Below are 20,338 nucleotides of genomic sequence, written 5' to 3'. Positions count from 1 at the left end.
CACCACAGCTTTTGCACCCGGGGGGCCGTTAGCCGGGCTGACAGCAGCTCTGACTGCACTGGGAAGGCCTCAAGATCGGCCCCTGTCAGGGCAGCCAGCTGACGGGAAAGGAGAATGGATGTTCCCAAGGCACCGCTGCTTTGCATGAGCTCCGGCCGCTGACCTGGAGCTGGGCTCACCCACGCTCCAGCTCTATGGCCCTGGAGCAATGGCCTCAGTGGTCTGACCTGTGAAATGGGTGCTCACCTCCGTGGGTGGTTGAGGGAATTAGAGGACGTTCCATGTCTAGAGGGCTTCTTAGCAGAGTGCCTGGAGCAGAGGAAAGCTTAGTGATCAGTAGCTTTAAAAACATCCCTTGCCATCCCTCTGTTGGGCTCTCTGCTTGTTCGGGTAGTAAGTGGCAGGGCCAATATCGGCCTCCAGTTTCCCCTCACTTTTAGCCGCAGCCTTTTGGGAAGCATTTGATGATTGCCTCCTGCGGGCAGAGCTGAGATCCCAGGGAGGAACCAGACAGGCTGGATTTGGGACAATAAGCTGTGGCAGTAGACTGTCCCGAGGCCCGAATCCAGCCTGGGAGGTGGAGGCCAGGAATGGCTTCCAGAGGTGGCCCCTGAAGGCAGGTGACAGCCAGGGAGAGGGGCAGGCAGGGTGCCCTGGGCGGAGGACCCAGCCCGTGCAAAGGGGTGGAGCCCAGCAGGGGTCTTGCCCAGGAAGCCCAGGGGGACCTGCACCTGCCTTTCGGGAGGACAGAGCCTGTTTCCACGTCAGAGGCCACCCCCACTGCCTCCCTCGGGATCTATCTGGCCACAGAGTGTGGCTTAGATGGTGGAAGCTGGACAAGATGGATTGTTCCCCCCACATCCTGGGGAAGGGCCACCCGATAGCCCCTGCTGACCCTGGGTCACCCACGCTGCCTCTGTCCAGTGGGCCAGGGAGAAAATCATTAACGGGAGGCCAGCTTCAGGGGCAGGGCGGCTCCCCTCGGGGACCTGGGGTGAGGAGATTGGTTTGACCTCTGGTCGATAAGGTCTCCCGTGAGCAGGAGGAGAGCTGGAGGACAGAGAGGGACACTGGAGGCCTACTTTGGGGGAGGGGACAGGGCCAGCCACCTTCGGAAGTCATTCCAGGAAGGTCGGAGGCCACGGGTGGGAGGTCTTCAGGACAGATGCCTGCCAGGTGTGGGCCTCACAGGTGCTGGAGTCCGTCCTTCCCTGAGCAGCAGGATGTGGGAGGAGGCGGCCCAGGCGGCAGATCGGGGCCGTGCGCGGTGCTGTGGGCTGGCCGTGGAGCCTGGGGAGAGCAGAGGATGCACACTCAGGCCGGCAGGCCAGGCCCTGCCCCGCCAGGCTGTGTGGCTTGCAGCAATGGGCTTAACTTTTCTGGGCCTTAGTTTCCACATCTGTTAAATGGGGAGATACGCGTTCCCATGGGGTTGGTTGTCAGGACTATCAAAAGCAATAGCACCTTCCCAAATGAGAATCCGGCTTGCAGGGCTTCCCTTAGAGCCCTTAAAGGGTTCTGGTAGATTCCACCAGGAGTCATCTCTCCCGGGTGCTTACTGCGGGCCAGGCCCTGCCCTGAGCACTTTGTGTGTTCCTTGATATGTTTGATCTTCACGGCTGCCTGTGGCGTGGGCGCCATTATCATCACCCTCATTTTACAGGTGAGGAAACTGAGGCACAGAGAGTTTAGTAACTTGCCTAAGGTCCCTTAGCTGGAGAGAGGCATGCCCTGGGGTTTGAACCTGGGGCCAGCTCCTAATGGCACGGTGGGGTAGGGGGCCAGGCTAGCCCAGCAAGATGCGCTTGACTCTGCATTGCCTGCTCTGTGACCTTGACCTTGGCTCTGTGAACTGAGCCGTGTCAGTCAAGCTCAGTTTCCTCACCTGTAATGGGATGATGCTTCCAACCTGAGGATGACTGTGGGGGTTCAATTACGTGGTCCCACTGCGGCGCCTGTGGGGCCCCAGCCCGGGTGGGAGGACACGTGCAGGTCAGCCTGGGGGCAGGGATCCTGGGCTGGGTGTGAGCTGTAGCAGGGGACGTAGTTCCTGTCCTTGGGAGCTCACAGCTGGCGGGCGAGGCAGATGCTTGGGCAGCCAGGGTCCAGAGAGCTCTGCCCGAGGCTGGGTGGGGCTGCGCTAGTGTGTCAGTGGGGTCCTGCGTGCCTAGCGCTGTGCCAGACTTTGTGGGCACACAGAGAACAAACCCAGAATGCCGCGTGGCCCTCAGGAGCTGTTCAGCTGTATGGTTAAGATGGAATGGGACATGTGGACAATTAGCAGGGTGTGGGAAAACCTAATCTAATGCTGAATGGCATGACAGGGCTCCAGGTCTTTTCAGCATTCATGTAATCCCAGCGCTTTGGGAGGCCAAGGCGGGAGGCTCGCTTGAGCCCAGGAGTTTAGAGACCAGTCTGGGCAACGTAGTGAGATCCCATGTCTACAAAAAATTTTTTAAAGTTAGCTAGGCATGGTGGCATGTGTCTGGGAGGGGAGCCTCAGCTACTTGGGAGGCTGAGGTGGGAGGATTGCCTGAGCCCAGGAGTTTGAGGCTGCAGGGAGCTATGATCTCCCCACTGTACTCTGGCATGGGTGACAGAGTGAGACCCCATCTCTAAAACATAAAAAATAAAAAAAGTTTCTACTGTGCTAGGTGCTAGGGACATAGGGACAAAAAGAAAGAGACAGCTACAGCTTCCATGGTACTGCCAGTCTATTGGGGCAGATAGACAAGACCGAGATGAGTGGGTGGTATGTCAGGTTGATACGTGCTAGAAAGAAACACACAGCATGGACGAGGGAGGGAGCACAGAGGTGGAGGTGTCTTCAGAAAAGGGCCCAGGAAGGACTGTGTGAGGAGGTGACATTTGAGCAGAGACCCAAGTGAACTAGAGGGGCCAGAAGGTGAGGATCTGGGAAAGAGCATCAAAGCAGAGAGAAGAGCAAGTGCAAAGGCCCTGGGGCAGCAGTGTTGGAATGCTCAGAGGCAGTAAGGTGGCCAGTGCAGCTGGTGGGGAGGGAATGTTGGAAGAGGAAGGTGGAAAAGCAGTTGGGCTCAGTTCACAGGGCGTCGAGGCCATGGAGAGGACCTTTATCTAAGTGTGAAGGGAAGCCCTGGAGAGTGTGGGGATTGGGGATTGGATTTGGTGGAGGACAGACTGCCAGAGGGTGAGAGTGGCAGCGGGAGGCCAGCGAGGAGGTGCATGCAAATTGTCCCGATGAGAGGCCATGTCTGGGGAGGGAGACGGGAGATGTGTGTCGGCGGAACCAGAGCAGGCTTCCTGGAGGATGTGGACAGGCAGGAGCTAAACCTTGAGGGATACGGGGAATTTCTGCGGCAGGTGCAAAGCAAAGGCTTCTCCAGGAGGGGCCGGGGATGTGGGCACATGCTTGGTGTGAGGTGAGCATGGGCACTCCTGGGGGATGGGGGCTGAAGTTACAGCAGCATCTGCCCCATTAGGGGTGCAGTGGGGGTGTCACGGGGCGGTTATGAGCGTGTGTTGAGGCCGGGCCCACAGCTGGCAGAGAGGAGGCCCCTGCTGTTTGTTGTGGACGGGGCTGGCTCCTGCACGTGGGGAACTGGGACTCCCGACGTGGCTTCACTGTTTGCCCTTTCCCTGCCCAGGTGCTGGTTGCCGAGGAGAACGTGGACTTCCGTATCCACGTGGAGAACCAGACGCGGGCTCGGGACGATGTGAGCCGTAAGCAGCTACGGCTGTACCAGCTCTACAGCCGGACCAGTGGGAAGCACATCCAGGTCCTGGGCCGCAGGATCAGTGCCCGCGGCGAGGACGGGGACAAGTATGGTATGTGCCAGCCCCCTCCTCCCACCCTGTGCGCACCCTCTTCTCAGCCTCAGAGACCTCAAGTTCAAATCCCAGCTCTGCGGTGTCCTGGCTGTGTGATCTTGGGCCTCGTACTGATCCTTTCTGAGCCTCAGTTTCTTGATCTGTAGAATGGGGATGCAATAGTGACTCCTTGAGAGGCTTGTTAGGAGTAGTAACTGAAGACGTGAATAAAAAGTGCTTTTGCTGGTAAATGCCCCTGAAATGGCAGTTGTGGCATCAGTGGCTTGCCTAGGGATGGCCTAAAGCAGGTGGCTGCTCTTCTGAGCCATTGCTTCACTGGCCCCAGTTTCAGATACTTCAAGGAGCGGGAGCCTCTGGCTGGTGCTTTTTGGATGCTGGTGGTGGTGGAAATAGACCTGGGGTGTGTGTGTGTGTGTGTGTGTGTGTGTGTGCATGTGCTTGTGTGTATGTGTGTGCACATGTGCTTGTATGTACCTGTGCACACACATATATGCTTATGTGTATGCGTGTGCATGTGCATGTGTGTGTGCATGTGCGTGTGTGTATGTGCTTGTGTGCATGTGTGTACGTGTGTGCACATGTGCTTGTGTGCTTTGAGCTTGAGCTGGTGCACCTGTGTTGCATGAGCACTCACAGCACCCTGGGCTGTGGTCCCCTTGGCCTGCCCTTGACCCTGGAACTGCCCAACCCTCCTCTGGGGTGTTTGGGAACCCTCTCCCCTCCCCCCATTCGTGCTGCCTCTGCCAAGGGCTGGGCGGAGTGAGACACCCTGACTCCCTCCCTCCCCAAGTCCCCGGCCCACAAAGGTGCTCAGTAGTCAGGGAAAGACAGGACTCCGCCTTCCCAGAGCTTAGAGGGGATCTGGCTGAGACAGACGCTGAGCAAATACTTACCACGCAGTTTATTTATTTAAAATTGCTGGGCAGGAAAAGCCGAGCTGCTGCGAGGCCTCCTGGTCCTCGCCCCTCACCAGGAAAGCACCTGCCCCCACCGTTGCTGCCTTCCCAGCCCCAGGTTCTGGGAGGCGTCCCAGACCCCGGCTTGGGCCTGGGGAGCCGGGGCGGTGTGTGGCCAAGGCACCGGTGGGGCTGTGGTCCCCTGCGCGGGCTGAGCCTGCCAGCCTAGGCGTGTCTGGGATGGTGCCCCGCCTGCCTGCCGGCCCCTGCCCGTTGCAGTCAGGACGTGACAACAAGACAAATAATTTCTTGGACCTTTTATCTTGGACACCATTTATTTTCCCTCAGCCCCGGGGCAGGACTGACCTCATGGTAGGGCCCAAGTGTGGCAGCTGCACTGTCACTGGGGGCTGGGCAGGGCCGGGCTGGGCAGGGCTGGGCCACGCCGGGCTCACGCCCCTCCCGGCCAGCTGCCTCCCCCCTGCTCCCTGTCCATAGTCGGGTTACTGCCTCCACCCCTTCCCCCTCGTTTCTGTCCACCTCTCTGTCCTCCCCTCCACACCTCCTCTGTCCTCCTCCCTGCCTCCCTCCCTCTGACCGCAGCTTCCTCCTCCCCAGCTCTCCCAGGCCCTCCGCTGGCCGCCTCTCTGGGGCCTCCCGTCTCTCCCTGCCCCCTCCGCGGACGCCTGGCTGTGCTGGGCAGCCCCAGGTGGTGGTTTTCCCTGGGATCTGCTGTCCAGTTGCTGCCAGGGAAGGGGCAGCTGGCTGGCCGGGGCGGGAGGAGGTGCCCTCCTGGAGAGTCCCCGGAGCTCTTGCCGGCCCCTCCAGGCTAGGAGAGTACAGGGGGGTCAGACTCTGGTCTGAACCATCTGTCCACACCCTGAGACAGGAGGCAGGGGCTCGGGAGGGAGGGGAGCCCGGAAATGGCTGCCCCTCATCCTGGAAGCCACTTGCCCCCTCATTCCCTCTGCCTGAACTGGGAACTCGGGGGTCTTACCTGCTGTGTGACCTCAGACTAGCCCTTTGCCTTCGCTGAGCCTCAGTTTCTCTTCTGTATAATACAAGGGATGGACTAGAGCGAAGCTTCTTAGACATTAACGTGCATGCGAATCACCAAGGGATCTTGTCAAAATGCCGACGTCGATTCAGGGGTCTGAGGTGGGGCCTGGGCTTCTGCGTTTCCAGCAAGCGCCCAGGTGGTGCTGCGGGACCACACCTGGAGTGTCCCGGCCCAGCCCACCTTGGCTTCTCGAGGATTTAATCACCTCTCTCAAGGAATAGGCTCGTGTGCTCCTCCAAGCCCCAGCACCCAGGGCAGGGGGCTGGCTGGCTGCTGCCGCTCCATTTAAATGTCGCATTAGAGCCGCAGATGAGGCCGAGGGACCCCATCTGCAAGCCCTGGGAGAGGAAGTGAGACAATGGAGCCAATTGAGGCTTCCAATCTAGATAATCAATACAAATATTATTGGGAGGGTGATTTATGTGGCCGGGCCAGGCAGGAGGGTGGGGCTGCTCCGTGGATCCCCATTAGGGGCACCCCTGCCTGCGGGGGAGGGGCGGCCAGGGTTGGACAGCCCAGGGACCTGCTCCTTCGTCTCAGGGCTCAGTCCAGCTGGAAGGACCATGCAGTCTGAGACTTGTAACACACGCTTAGTTAGAATCACATGATTTTATTAACTTGCAGTCTCTGAATTTCAGCTAACACCAAATATAAACAGAATCCCCATAAACACCTGGAATCTGGAATCCCCACAAACACTGGGAATCTCGGATTTGCGTCTGTAGAAGGCTGGCATCCCCTGGGTGCCCTGCCCAGCAGCTCTTGGTCTGCTCCACAGCACTGAGTGGAACTTTGGTGACATCCACATAGCTGTCAGTGAGCCTTTTGCACCTCGCCATTCTGCAAGAAGGTCTCTCTGTGGCCCCCTGAAGCTTCCCAGCACCGAAAAGCTATAGGGGCCGTGATGGTGGGCTACTCCAGGGATTGAGGGGCTTTCTTAGCCTTGGCTGGGCTGTGGAGGGAGAGGACAGTTGGCCAGAGGACCGGAGGCTGACAGAGTGGGGTAATGGCAGGTGGGGGGCTGTGGGGGGGTCACCCTGCACATCTGGGATTGTATCAGCCTCCTTCTTCTTGCTTTTGGCCCTGGTCACTTCTGTCCTATAGGCAGTTGCCACCTTGAAGAGCAGCACTGGACCAGGAGGCAGGACACTCGGGCTCCAGTTGCAGCTCTGCCACTGAGCGTCCTGCAGAGCCTGGGACGAGTGTCTCCAGCTCTGGGCTCTCCTCCAGGCCTGGGATGTGCAGGGAGGTGAGGAGTCAACTCCTCTGGCAGGCGGCAGGGCTCTCAGAAGGGGAGAGCCTGGGCCGCCAAAGCCCGTGCGCAGGGAGTGCTGGGGCCCCGGCATGCAGGGGCAACTCTGCTTTTATGGGCCTTGTGATTGGATATTCCTGCCTGATTTCATTTGAAAAATGGGTTTCTCTGCTTGAGAAAAAAGTGATTAAAAATGTCCCATTTTGCAGTAGGGCAGCCTCCGAGGACCGATTGTGTCCAGGATGGCTGGGGCCGGCCAGCACAGGGGCTGTGCTAGTGGGGGGGACTGTGTTTCGAGCGCTGAACATGTGAACTCTGGAGTCTGATGTGCTTTAAATCTTGGCTCCGCCACCTGTGCGCTGGGAGACCGTGGCTCTGAGTTAGCCCTTCTGATCCCGCTTCCTCGTCTACAAAGTGGAGTCATTGAAATGAGAGAGTCTTATGCCCAAAGAGTATATGATGATTAAAATGAGAATATTAATGACCACCTGGACTCATTACTGTAGTTTGGGGGAGTGGGGGTGCTGTCATGGCTCAGGCTGAGGTTCCCCATCAGGAACTGGTTCCCGAGACTTCCAGAAGGGGCCCCGGGAAGGAGGGCAGCTGCCTGTCTCCATCAGTGGGACCCTGGCACGTCAGATGCAGGTAGAAGAGGCTTCTCCCACGTGTGCTCATGGCCTGCTCCCTTGCTTCACTGCAGAGTCCCCTGCTCTGTCCCCCAAGGGTACATTCTTCTTCCTAGTACTCTTTGCTGTCTGACCTTGTTACACACTGAGTTGGTCTCTCGTGTTCGAATGCAGACTGCTAGTGGGTAGAGGTTTTGTATATTCGTTCACCGTTGCATCCTCGGTGCACAGAGCCAGCCACTAAGAGGTGCTTAGCAGATGCTTGAGCAAGTGAATGCATGGACGATGCCACGTGTGTGCCTGGGCCGTACACGGGGGTCATTCCCCCTGGGCATCAGGGCAAAGAGGGAAAGTGTTTGGCACAGAGTTCAGTGCACAGTGGGTACTTGGCAAATCAGCAGCCCCTCTCTCCATGCCTCCTCCAGCCAGCCAGCACTGCACTGTGACAGACTCAGCTTCCCCTGGGAGCCCTCCTGGCTGGGAAGGGGCCTTCCTGTCTCAGTCCAAGCCCCCCTTCCCTCTGAGCTCAGGCCTCACAACTTCTGTCCCCAGGGAGGAGTGGCCACCCATGCCTCACCGACCCCTCTGCTGACACGGCTACACTGCAGCTACAGCTGGGATTAAATATAGCTCCTGATCAATCCTATTGATTTTTCCCCTCTTCCTTTCCGGTGAGTCCACGTGGCCTGAGACACCTCCTCAGGGGACATCAGGAGAAGGGGACCTGTGGGCACCTTTGGAGAAAAGGCCATACCTCGCGTGTGTGTAACAGTGAAGGGCAAACATCTCCAGAAAGGATACCTTCTCCGTAACCCTCCCCTCTCTCCCTTCCTTGCGACCGGGTCCACTTTCACAGGGAGGAGGGGACGGCTGATTCTGTGTGACCTCTCAGCACCTTTGGTGGCAAGGACGTTTGCCCACGAAGGGTGGGGGTGGTGGAAGACTCCAGGAGAGAGGCCAGCAGCTGCCAGCACCGGGACTGTTGCGGCTGCTGCCCCCTCACGGGGCGCCCGGTGGGGGCCGCTCTGCCCAGCCTGTCCCTGGCAGGTGTTGGGGAATTCTCCAGCTCTGTCCTCGCAGGCCCCTGCTCTTGGGGTCCCATCTCCTGTGTCTCCGTGCTGCACTCTGTCTCTGTGTGTCTCCGCAGATCTCTGGCTGCCTCTCTCTGTCCTTCTCTGCCGTTTCCTACCCTTCAAACCCAAAGTCAACGCGACACCCGATCACCCCTGGGAAGCTCAGCTGGGGAATGACACAGGGATCCGTCAGTCAGTCAGTCAATCGATCAATCAATGCCACTTCTCTTTTCTGTCATGGCCGCAGACTTGTCAATGTCTGTCCCCACGCTGCCTACATACCTCAGTCTGAATCTCTGTCTCAGACCAGCTCTGGAGTTACTCTGCCCACGTGCAAATCCCGGCCCTGCTGTGTGACCCTGGGCAGGTGACTCAGCTGCTCGGTTCACCGTGTAACTGCCTTAGTTTCTTTGCCTGGCGGTGGCGCGACAGTTCCTCCCTCGTAGGCTTGCCGCCAGGACCACGTGAGATCTGCCAGGTTCAGGCCGTCAGCTCGGGGTCCGACACGTGGCAGAGGCTCACGTCCGTGTTAGAGTTGTCATTATTTTTACCTATTGCTACTTCAGGCAGCTAAGTGGCGAGGTGGGGGGACAATGTGGGTCTTTACAGAAAGAGGTTTCTCTGCAGCCTCCTTTCTCTGACAGCCTCATTTACCCTTTGCTGTTTTCCTCTGTGGGTGCTGGAGGAGGGCTGGGTCCTTTGAGCCCTTTTCCTCCTAGAGGCCACCAGCCTCCTGCTCTGTGCTGGCCCCGGGGAGACGGGCTCTGTGGGCTCTCCGGCCTGTATTCCCTCTCCTCTGGCTGCACGCAGCCTTTCCTCCCCTCGACCAGATCTGGAACATTCCCTGCCTCTCTGGCTGTTGCCACAGCCCAGCCCTGGGTGCTCCTAAGGGCTTCCCATCTCCCAGTATCAGCTCGAAGGTGTCTTCCTCAGGGCGACACCCTGGGGACCCTCTCCTCCCTCAAGGTCATTTGGAAGTGGAGCTGGGGAGGGCTGGGCTCCACCCTGTGCTCTGTGGGCACCTCCACCCCTGACTTCTGCGTTGGGAGAGCGAGGCTCAAGAGACCTCCTTGCCCTTTCTGTGCACACGAACTCGCTCCCCAGGAAAGGGACTGGGCAGGTGAGAAGTGAGGGCTTGGGTAGGCAGCAGAGACCAAGACTGCCGGGTCAGCCTTTCTGGGGTTGAACCTTAGCTCCATCACTGTGTGACCCTGGCACTCAGTTTTCTCACCTGTGAAATGGGGATAACAACAGTTCTAACCTCACAGAGTGGTGGTGAGGATTAAATGAGATAATGCAGAAAAGGTGGTACGGCCCGTGCCCGGCACGTCGTAAGTGCTAGATAAATATAAGTTACTGATACTTCCTAAAGAGACCTTAGAGGTTACCTAGTGCTGGCCTAGAGAGGGACAAGGCTTTTCTCTTTGTCACTGAGGCTGGGGGTGCGTGAGTGGGAGCAGGGGGGAGCAGAGTGGTTCAGGGCATTGACTATGGAGTCAGGGTTCAGACCTGTCCCCTGTTCTTTCCAGCTGTGTGCCCTTGGGCAAGCCCCTTTCACCTCTCTGAATCAAGAGCTAGAGCAAGTTTTCTGTAACTATTGAATGGTGTTTGTGATCCCTACATCACAAGGCTGTTTATGTATTTATTAGGACTGACTTACTGGTCATTCACCGAGAGCCAGGACTGGGAAGGGCTGTGCCAACATTAGACAGCGTAGTCCAGGAAGGCTTCTCTGAGGGGCAACATTTGAGTGGCTACTTAGGAGATGAGAGGCCTCTATGGAGAGCCCTGGGCAAAGCAACCTCCAGGCAGAGGAACAGCAAATGCAAAGGCCCTGTGGCAGGAGTGTGCTTGGAGTGTCAGAGAGAACAGCAAGGAAGGGAGGTGGGAGTGGTCGCAGGGGCCAGAATAGGTGCCCCTCACTGGTCCTGGTGAAGAGTTTGCCTTTTCTTCTAAGTGGGTTGGGGATCCCTAGGAGGTCTTTAGCAGGGAAGAGGCATCATTCAATTTACGTTTTTAAAGGATTCCTCTGGCTGCCCTGTAGAGGAGAGACGGGTGGGGGCCAGAGCGGCAGGGGGAGGGGCTGTTGAGTTGTGCAGGCTGAGGGACGGTGGCCCCGCCAGGGCGCTGAGGGAGTCTGGTGAGTAGAGCGAGATAATGTCATCAACTGCTCCGCCTGGCCTGGTGCAGCCCTGAACCGAACGGAGCCGAGATGCGGTTTCTAGCTCTTGAGAGCCGCATCGGGGGCTTGGGTCGTGGGAGGGGGCACGTGATGCTGAAGGCCAGGCAGGCTCTGGGCAAACCTGGCCTGAGCGGTGTCTCTCCCTCTCTCTCTCCCCCCTCTCTCCCTCTCTCTTCCTCTCTCTCTCTGAGAACTGCTGCTGCTATTACTCCCCAAAGACTTTACATAATTCTGGCCCAGCTCCCTCCTCATGATGTCATGCACTGAGTGGAGTCTAGGTCACTCCTTCGCAAGCTGTGGTCGGGAGAGAACAGACTTCTGGCTCCCCTGGCGCGGCAGGCAGCCGGCGCAGACCCTCCCTGTGCCGGGGTGGGGGTGGCTAGGCTTGCGGGGGGTGGAGGTGCGGCCCAGCCCAGCCCCAGGCCCTTCGGAGGACAGCTCAGGCCAAAGCCAGGGCTTCCTGCAGCGGCCCTGCTGCAGGAGAGGTGGGTTGTGCTCGAGGCCTGCCTCTCCCCTTGGAGCCCAGAACTCAGCAGGAAGAGGCAGGACGTCCTGATGGCAGCTCCTCCTGCTGGGTTGTTTTTCTGAACCTCAGTTTTTACACTGTAAAATGGGGACATTGATGCCCAACCGCATGGGGACGGTGGCTTCAGTGGGCTCCAAGGGGAGCCAGATCTGGTGCATAGCAGGAGCTGTTCTGAGGACAGAGGTGCAGGCATGTGCCTGGAGGGGGCGGCCAGGCGGAGTCTTCCCTTGCACCCACCGGGGGAGCCTGGGCCCCAGCCCTGTGGCTTTGCCCTTCCCTGCTCCTCTCCTAGACCCTACCTCCCAATCCCACCCATCCCAGGGAGAGCCAGAAATAGGGTCGAGCCCTTCCCCCTTGCACAGGCAAGGGACCTGAGGCTCAGAGCAAGGTGTGGCGTGCTCAGTGTCACCCAGCCTAGGATGGCAATGCCAGAAACAGACCCAGCCCCTGTGAGTTGCAACCCCCATTCTCTGCTGCACTTCCTGGTGTGGGATGCCCGTAACCCTGGAGGATGCTGAGGAAGTTCAGATCAGAGGGCAAGGCCTAGGGAGGCAAGTTCTGCTCCACCTCTACCCTGGTTCATGTATCTGATTTCTTTCCACGGTGATATTTTTCTTTTGGGAAAACGGTTTGGTTTTGCAGTTTTTAGGAAACTTAAACAATGGTTACTGAGTTATCCCTCCCTGACCTCTGAGAACAGGGTGCTAAGCTCTTGACAGCCTCACTTGATGTAGTTCTCACAATAACTGTTGAAGGATGATTATCCCCATTTTACAGGAGAGGAAACTGAGGCCCAAGATCATGAGGTTGGCAGGTGAAGCCAGGGATTCACGTCCAGATCTGTGCATGCCAAAGCTCTCACCATTTCCCCTCGTCAGAAGCACCTGGACTCGTCCCCACCGCTGTGGGCCTGAGCTTTGTGCAGAGATGGAGAGAGCCCGTCTGCTGCCTGGGGAGGGGCTCAGCGAGGAAATTACGGGAGGTGGAATTAAGGGAACAGGGAGGCTCAAGGGCTTGGACCCCCCCATCTTGGTATTGGTTAATTTTCCTGACTCAGTGTTTAAAAGGGATGGGGGAAGGTGGAGGGAAGAATGTGCCTCCCTTGTTTCTAGAGTCACTAAATTCTTGTTAGATCTTTAAATTTTATGTAAATTCTTCTTTCCCCCCCCCATTGGAAAGGCGGGTATCATATTTTAATTAGTAGTGGTGTCAAAGGAGGGCTAGATTAATTATTGGAAATCTTGAGTTCCAGATGGTTTTAATTCTCACAGCAGGGCACCAGGGTCTATATTTGTAAATTTTTTTATTAAAATCATACCTAGTGTATTTTAGGGGCACTGAGGTACACTCTTTGTGGCTCCAAGGATACTGTACTCAGGAATTTAGGGCTACGATTTTTGTTATGGAGAAGGAAGTCCCTTGTCACTGAAATTAAACTTTTGTGGGTGAGGGAGGGTGGGTGCTGGGAAGCAAAGGGTCAGGGAAGGGAGTGCTAGAATTGGGGGTCACAGGCAAAGAAAGCAGCTGAAGGGGGGAGCTAGGGGGAGCCAGGCACAGGGGTTCAAGACCAGAGGGGAGAGAAAGCTCAGAGAAGGTGCTTGGGCACCGAAAGTCCCACAGCGGTCTCTCCAAAGTCACACAGCAGCCCACTGGGGAGACAGTGTGGACTGGCAGCAGGAGAGGGAGGGATTTGGACACAGCATGCCTAATCAGGGGACGGTCACCCTGGCCACTTGATGTCCTTGCTCAGTCAGGGCTTTAAGGGCTCAGCTCCCCCATCCTGAGGGAGGCCTTGTGGAGCATGGATGGTCTAGTGTGGGGTCTCCCACCCTGGACCAGGGGAAATGGGGTCCTGATCGGGACTTCTGGGCTCTTGGGAGTTAGTTACCCTTCAGTTTTGGAGGCCGCCACTGCGGGAAGTAACATCTCCTGGGTACAGCAGCCCTTCCCCGGGGGCCCCCCTGCACTGCCTGTGCCTTCCCTGCTTCCCACAGCCAGGGCGAAGGTGCCGCGGGCACTAGCAGGGATGTCTGCCCTGCAGGAACGGGCCTCGGACCTAACTTTTGGAGGAAATAGCTTGACGTCCCCAAAGGCCAGGCGTGTGTGACATGCACACGAATCTGTCCACCCCCTAGCCCAGAGCCTGCTCCTCCTCTGCGATTATTTGCATGGCCGTCTGTCCTGCTTTGGGGAATGGGTTTTTTGCATGGCTGTTTGTCCTGTTTTGGGGAATGGAGTTGAATGCTTGGGGGGAGGTGGGTGATGAGGGGGAGAAGGGCACACTGGTATTTAGCCACAGGGGGCAAAACTCCCCTCTGGCTGGAGCCATCTGGATCCCAAGTAGAGCCAAGAGAGGCTGGAGGGAAGAGAATAGGTGATGGCAGCTTCCATCTTCCTGCCTGAGGGGCAGGATACTCCAATGGGACCTATCGGAGGCCTCCCCATGCCTGATTTTGGGGGAGTGAGGGACGGGACAGGGTCAGGGACCATGTTACTGAGCCTTTAGACCAAGCCACTCCCCCTGGTAAAAAAACATGTCTTGTTCTCCTTCTACCTTTCGAAGCCCAGCTCCTAGTGGAGACAGACACCTTCGGTAGTCAAGTCCGGATCAAAGGCAAGGAGACGGAATTCTACCTGTGTATGAATCGCAAAGGCAAGCTCGTGGGGAAGGTGAGTGATGGCCTGGAATTCCCAGGGAACTTGGGGGTCCCCCACTGGCAGCTCTGGGGAGCTGGAACAAAGTGCCCAGTGCACTGTCAGCCCCAGAGTGTGTGTGTGTGTGTGTGTGTGTGTGTGTGTGTGTGTGTGTGTGTGTGAGAGAGAGAGAGAGAGAGAAAGCGCAGAGCGCGAGTGTCCCACTGTAATCTCTTCCTTTCACCTCCTCTGCCCTGGCACCTGCGGCCAGCCAGGCAGAGGTATCCATGGCTGCGACTTTACAGTGCCCACTGGGCCCTGGTTTCTCCTGGTGGGTGTGGAGCTCTGGCTTGGTTAGTAGTAGTGGGAGAACCCTCGAGGGGCTCTGGGGCACTCCGCCTACGTGTCCCTGACTCCCCAACGTCTGCGGACAGAGAACCGGCAGGCCAAGGGCTATGGCTGTAGCGATCATTTTAACAATCGCCAGGGGTTTACAGCTCTGTGCAGCAGCAGCAGCCTCCAGAACCCAGCCACCCGTCAGCGCTGGGCCTCATGGTTCTAGCGTTTCAGGGAGATTTTATTACTTTGGAACGGGCAAAGGAGCTGCATGTAACAAATTAGGGCGGGGGTGGGGTGGACCCAAGTGCTGGGGACTCCGAGTCTCCAACAAAGCTGTTTCTTAGCACCCTTCTTTTTTTCCTGGATGTGCTTGTTTGTTGAAGGTCATGCACTTGCTTCCTTTGGGTGTTTGTGTGGAGGTGTTACTGGCAGTAGCTCTATGACAGAGTCATGCTTTCTGCCCCCTTCTCTCTGCAAGGTCTGTACTCACTCCCATATCCAACTCGTATAACTGGGGTGGAGGGCTCTGCCCAGACAGGTAGAGTGGGGGGTGGAGGGTAAACCCAGATCCCAAGGGGCATGGGCCCCTTCTGCTTGGTGGCGAGGCCCTGGCTGATTATTTGCGGTTCATTACACCTTGTTGGGAGTTGGGGGAGATGACCACAGTCTTGTTGAAGCTGTGTTTTGGATTTCTTGAATTCTCCCAACTCTCATTCCTCTCCTCTTCCCTATGCCCATGTGGCTGGGGAGAGTGGCACAGGCGGGGACCTCAGCCAGGTATTGTTGCATTGTTGTTTGTTAATAACAGCAACAATAGCCTCCATTAATTGAGCACCTACTTTCTGCCTGGCACTGAGCAGAAAACCTTCCCAGATAATCCCCTGAGGCTGGTACCACTACCATCCCGTTTCACAGATGAGACAGCTGAGGTTTGGCCACGCCCGGGCACTTGTCCCAGGTCCCACGCTAGAGCTGGGCAGGATCAGAAGCCCAATTTGGAAGGAAAAGATTCCAGCCGCACTGCCCACACCGACTGAAGCTTCTCAAAGAGCAAAATAATAGTAACCCGAAGAGCGCGGCTCCGGGATGCCGAGGAGTGGTTTTAATTAGTGATTCACTTTCCTCCGTCGCGAGGCCGGCCGGTCGGGCCGGGGCTGGGGGCCGCGGGCCGGGGCGCGGGCGCCGGGTCCCCCTGGCCTGGCGGGTCCCCCTGGCCTGGCCGGCCGTTTCCTGTGGCGGCGCGGCCCAGCCCTGCGCCGGGCTTTGTTCTCCTGCCCGCCTGGGCCGCCTCCCAGGCCCAACCTGCTTTGAGTTTGGGACCCGTTTTCCTCCTGCTCCTTCAAGGCGGGGCGGCGGCACCGCCGGGGGGTGCCCACGCGGCCCGCGCTTCCCGGCACCGTGACCCAGGAGGGCGGCCGGGGTCAGAAGAGCAGCCCCGTCCCCTCGGGCCGCTCCCCCGCTGCTGGCCGCCCTCCGCCCGCCGCCGGGCTGGCCGCTGAGTCACCGCTTCCACAGGAGCCGGCTCCGATTTCCTGCCCCCTCGCCCTCTCTCCCGTCATTAATATTGGTGACGGTTCAGCTGGCGCTCGGCGCGGCCCCTGCGCCGCCTCCCGCCCCTCCTGCCCGCCCCCCAGCCCCTGCCGGGCTCCTTTCTTCCGGGCTGACCCGCGGGCACCCGGGGCCCCCAGATCCACCTGTCCGGACCGGGCCTCCGCCCGCCTCGCCCGGCTCCCCTGCGCTCAGGCCCCGGGAGCGGGAACGCCGTCCTCCCCGCAGCCTCCCCGCCCAGCCAGGCCCTAGGTCCTGGGAGTCCTTTCCTTCCCCGACGCCTGCCACCGCCTCTGTCTGGCCTCGCACCTTTGTAGACATTGTCATCCCGCCACCTCACCTGTGGGTTCCTAGCCACAGGCTCCACCTCCAGCTTCAGCTTCCCCACTGACCACCTTCGGCTTTCTAAAGCATGAGGGGGATCAGGTCTCTCCTGCCCTCCCCCACCACCACCAAGCTCAAAACCCGCCCATGAGTTCTCCCCCTACCCCTTCATGTGGGACGCTGAAGGCCCTGGGGAGCTTTCCTCATGCCCCAGATACATGGCAGCATGGACCACGCTTGCCTGGATGGGGCTGTGCTGCTTGCTCTGCTGGGACTGCCCTTCCCTCTGTCCCGAGTCCTGGCTCATCCTGCCCTGACCCCACTGTCTGCCCACCCACCCCAGAGCCCACAGGCCCTTGAACAGCTCTCAGTTGCCCGTCTACTAACCTGGATTGTCACTGTCTTTGTGCCTGCATCCCCCACCAGTCTAGGAGCTCATGGAGGGCAGATTCTAGATCCATCTGTTTATGCTCTGTGTACCGGCCATAGGGCTGCAGGGGCACCAAAGAAATAGAAATATGGTTCTTGCTTTCCATAGATTGACTCTTACCTACAGCCAGAATTATCCACATCAGGCCAAGCAAGTCAAAGTGCCCTGACCTCACTGATCCTCAGTGTCCTCGTCTGTAAAATGGGGATGATAACGCAGGCACTTAGTAGGCACTTGTTAAATGTTAGTTCCTTTCTACTTTGAAGCCAGGTCACAAAGTCACTTCTTCACCTGTGGGAACCTCTGGCCTCAGCTCTGGCTCCTTTCGAGTGGCTCAGTGGGACATCTTCCTTGGGCTGTTTTATTTGTCCCTGGGTGCCAACCTTGTACATCTCTGGCCACAGCAGGACACCCACATTGAGCCCTCAACAGAGCCTTTCCACGTCCTTCAGACCCTTGGCCATAGTTGCTCCCTCTGCTGCATTGTACTGTCATGTGCCAAAGCTCTGTCCCCAAGCCCCTGCATGCTCGAGTGACTCCCCTTCTCCTTGCCACCTCTCTGGAACCCACATCCACCTGCCCCAGGAGGCAGCACTTCCTTTTATTCCATAAGCAGTTGCTGACTATCTAGCATTATGTGCCAGGCATTTCCCCCATCTCTGAAGACTCAACCCCCAAATCACATTTTTCTCATCTGCCCCCATCTTTGTGACCAGTGATGAATCCTTTGGGGGCAACATGGAGCCACAGACCCTTGAAGGGCAGGAGGGTGCCCTCTCCACCAGCACATCTTTGTTAAGATGGCTTTGGTTGTCAGTGACTGAAACCTGGCTTAAGTGAAAGGGAATTCCGGGCTTATATAGCTAAAAAAGTCTAGGGAGTAGTTCTAGTTGTAGGTAAGCATGGATCTAGGGGCCAAATGATGTCATCAGGATTCAGGCTTCAGATCAAATAAAAGGACTAGGACACCAGTTTGGGAAGGAGGAGGTTGGAGGTGGTAGTAGGGGAGGGAAGATCAAATTCTGCTAAATCACCAGGGCTCTGGGACGGGATATTCACTCACCCTCTATATACTGATGCTTTTGCCCTGCCTGAACCAATCAAGTCAGAATTTCTGGGGGTGGGGCCCAAGCACAGGTATTTTGAAGTCTCTGCATGTGATGAGCAGGGCCACAGAGGGAGTCAGGAACAGAGGCAAGGTCACGTCCAGGTGCAGCCTGCTGTGCCTGAGGTCATGGAGCAGAACTTGTGATTATCATAAGCCCCACGGCTGATTCCCAAGGGTGGTAAATTTCAGCCCAAAGCCCAGCTCCTCACCTGTCTTAAGTAAATCCAGATGTGCTGGCCACTGGGTAGCTCCTTGCACATCCCAAACCTCGCTCTGTGCCAGTGGTGGCTATGTGGGCCTGGGGGAGGGGGGATGTGTGACAGGTAGCTCCTGCTCATCCTCAGCCTCTCTCCTTGAGGATCTCTCTGGAATTGGGTAGAGGAGAAGTGAGCTGAAGTGCCTAGTGCCAGTTCAAACCCCAGGTCTACCTCTTACAAGCTCCATGACCTTAGGCAAGGCTGTTTGCCTCTTGAGCTCTGTTTTATTCTACCAGGTAGAGTTGACCTCACCGAGTTCAACTCATTGATGAAATAGGATAATGGATGTAGAAATGCCTGGCTGGTAGTTGGCAATCAATAAATAGTGAATGAGTGAATGAATCAGTAGGGAGACCAGGTGGGCCAGGCAGAGGTCGCCAGCCCTCAGCTCACTGTCTCCCTAGTCAGTGCGTCCCCCAGGAGGGGCCTCTCACAGCTCATGACTGTCTCTGGGACATGCGTGAAGGATCTGGGAGGCGGAGTCTGTGTTCTTTAGGAGGAAACCCCTTAGTGTATCGTCCCCCCATTTCCATCCTAATGAAACCCTCATCCATTCAAGCCCAATTGCTCGGGGCACCCCTGTCTTGGGCTAAGGCCTGTGCTCAGCCATGAGAGCAACTAAGAAGGAGTCCTGACCTCAAGAATCTCCTGGGCTAATGAGGAGGCAGGCAGATGCAGAACTGCTCTGTCATGGTGTCGGGGGAGGAATGGGGTTCGGAAGATGGAGTATGTGACCCCAATAAAGCTTGATGCTTGAATGGAGTCTTGAAGGAAGAAGCGGAATTTCCCAGGGAGATAAATGGCAGTCGGGGAAGGCTTCCCAGAGGAGGCAGTTACTGAACTGAACCTTGAGGGATGAAAGCAGTTTTCTGGGCAGTGGCAGGTATTCTGGGGTGGGAATGCAGCATGATGTAGCTCTTGTTCAGTTTTCTTTGACTGTTCTGTTTAGAGCAGGTGAAGAATCTGGACTCAGGTTGGAGAGGCAGCTTCCAGAATTTTCCATAGGGGACCCAGGACCACTCCCCTCTACCTGCCTTGCACATTTGCCCTGGCTTCCCTCACAATAATCCCTCACTGCTCACCCCATCAGGACCCTCCTCCGGATCCCACATATGTCTCCCAGGCCCACTCCTGTCTGTTCTGCAGCCTCCTCGAAAGATCTCATTCTGCAGAGAGTGTTTTCTTACCCTGCCTGTCCCTCTCTGCAAAGTTCAGCACTTTGTCTGCCGGGCCCAAGCTTGCCCTCCACTCAAAGGTGAACGTTCCTGGAAGCTCCAGCCCGTTTTCCACTTCAAACAAAAGGCTGGAACTCGCACCTCAGTCTCCACACACAGCCAGACCGCTGGGCTTCCAACTTGGCTGGGCATCCGTCCGTAACGAGGAGTGGGCCCGGCCTAAATTTGGAGATGTTAGTTGGAAACTCAAGTGCAGCTAATTCAGGCCTTCCAACTTTGTGTGTTTCCCACTCTTCCCCATCAAGCAATTCGGCTGTCTCAGGGAGGAGACTCAAAGCCCTGCCTCTCCACCCGCCTCCATCCAGATCAGATCCTGTCGGGCCCAGCTGCCCTTAGAAATAATCTAGCAAGTTCCTACTGTGTGTCAGACTCATTTATAAGCATCATTCCTCACAACATCTCTGTGACGCAGAAGTCATTGTTCCCGTTTGGTAGGTGAGGGATGTGTTTTAGAAAGTGGAATTAACTGGTCTGAGGTTACACACGGAAGTGTTAGAGATCATTTAGCTTCTAACTCAAAATCTGGTGCTTCTTGCCTGGCATACTTAGTCTCCCAAGGAGTTCATAGATCTTCCTAGGAGCCTGACATCCCAGAACCAAGGACATGGGCTTTGGAGTTTGGCTATGCTAAATCTCATTTTTGGAGGCTCCCACCCACTTCATTCCAAGTATTAAAATGCACCACATCCCACATGAAATGTAATTTATATTTAATTATATCACAGTGGAGTTGAGTTACAATTGAGTAGCTGACTTAATGTCAGGTTTTGGGCAAATCTGTCAGGACTCATTTCTGATAGAATACAACATCAGCTGGTTTAAAGGAAATGAGACTTTATTGGCCCATATAACAGTGAGGTAACTCGAGCTTTGGATGTCGCTGGATCCAGAGCCCAAATGATGTGACCAGGACTTAGTTTCTCTCATTTTCTTCTTCTTGGCTGTGCTTTATCTGTGTTGGCTTAACTGTCAGATGGGATTTCCCCTCATGGTGGTAAAATGGCTGCCTCTGCTTCAGCCTTACATACTCTGCAAGTT

General features: G+C 56.9%; 1 protein-coding gene across 1 annotated transcript in view; it reads left to right on the top strand.

The window, feature by feature from the left end:
* FGF18 (fibroblast growth factor 18) overlaps nucleotides 1-20,338 on the top strand; it is a 31,954-nt gene that overhangs the window by 9,653 nt on the left and 1,963 nt on the right. The window contains exons 3-4 of the mRNA XM_045551182.1: nucleotides 3,627-3,807; nucleotides 13,989-14,095. Coding sequence (XP_045407138.1) covers nucleotides 3,627-3,807; nucleotides 13,989-14,095 — 288 coding nt within the window. The remainder of the gene's footprint in view (nucleotides 1-3,626; nucleotides 3,808-13,988; nucleotides 14,096-20,338) is intronic.

The sequence above is a fragment of the Lemur catta genome, chromosome 5, assembly GCF_020740605.2.
Source record: "Lemur catta isolate mLemCat1 chromosome 5, mLemCat1.pri, whole genome shotgun sequence".
NCBI classification, from domain to species: Eukaryota; Metazoa; Chordata; class Mammalia; order Primates; family Lemuridae; genus Lemur; species Lemur catta.
Note: the sequence above shows the minus strand (reverse complement) of the source record. Positions and strands in the feature narration are given on the sequence as shown.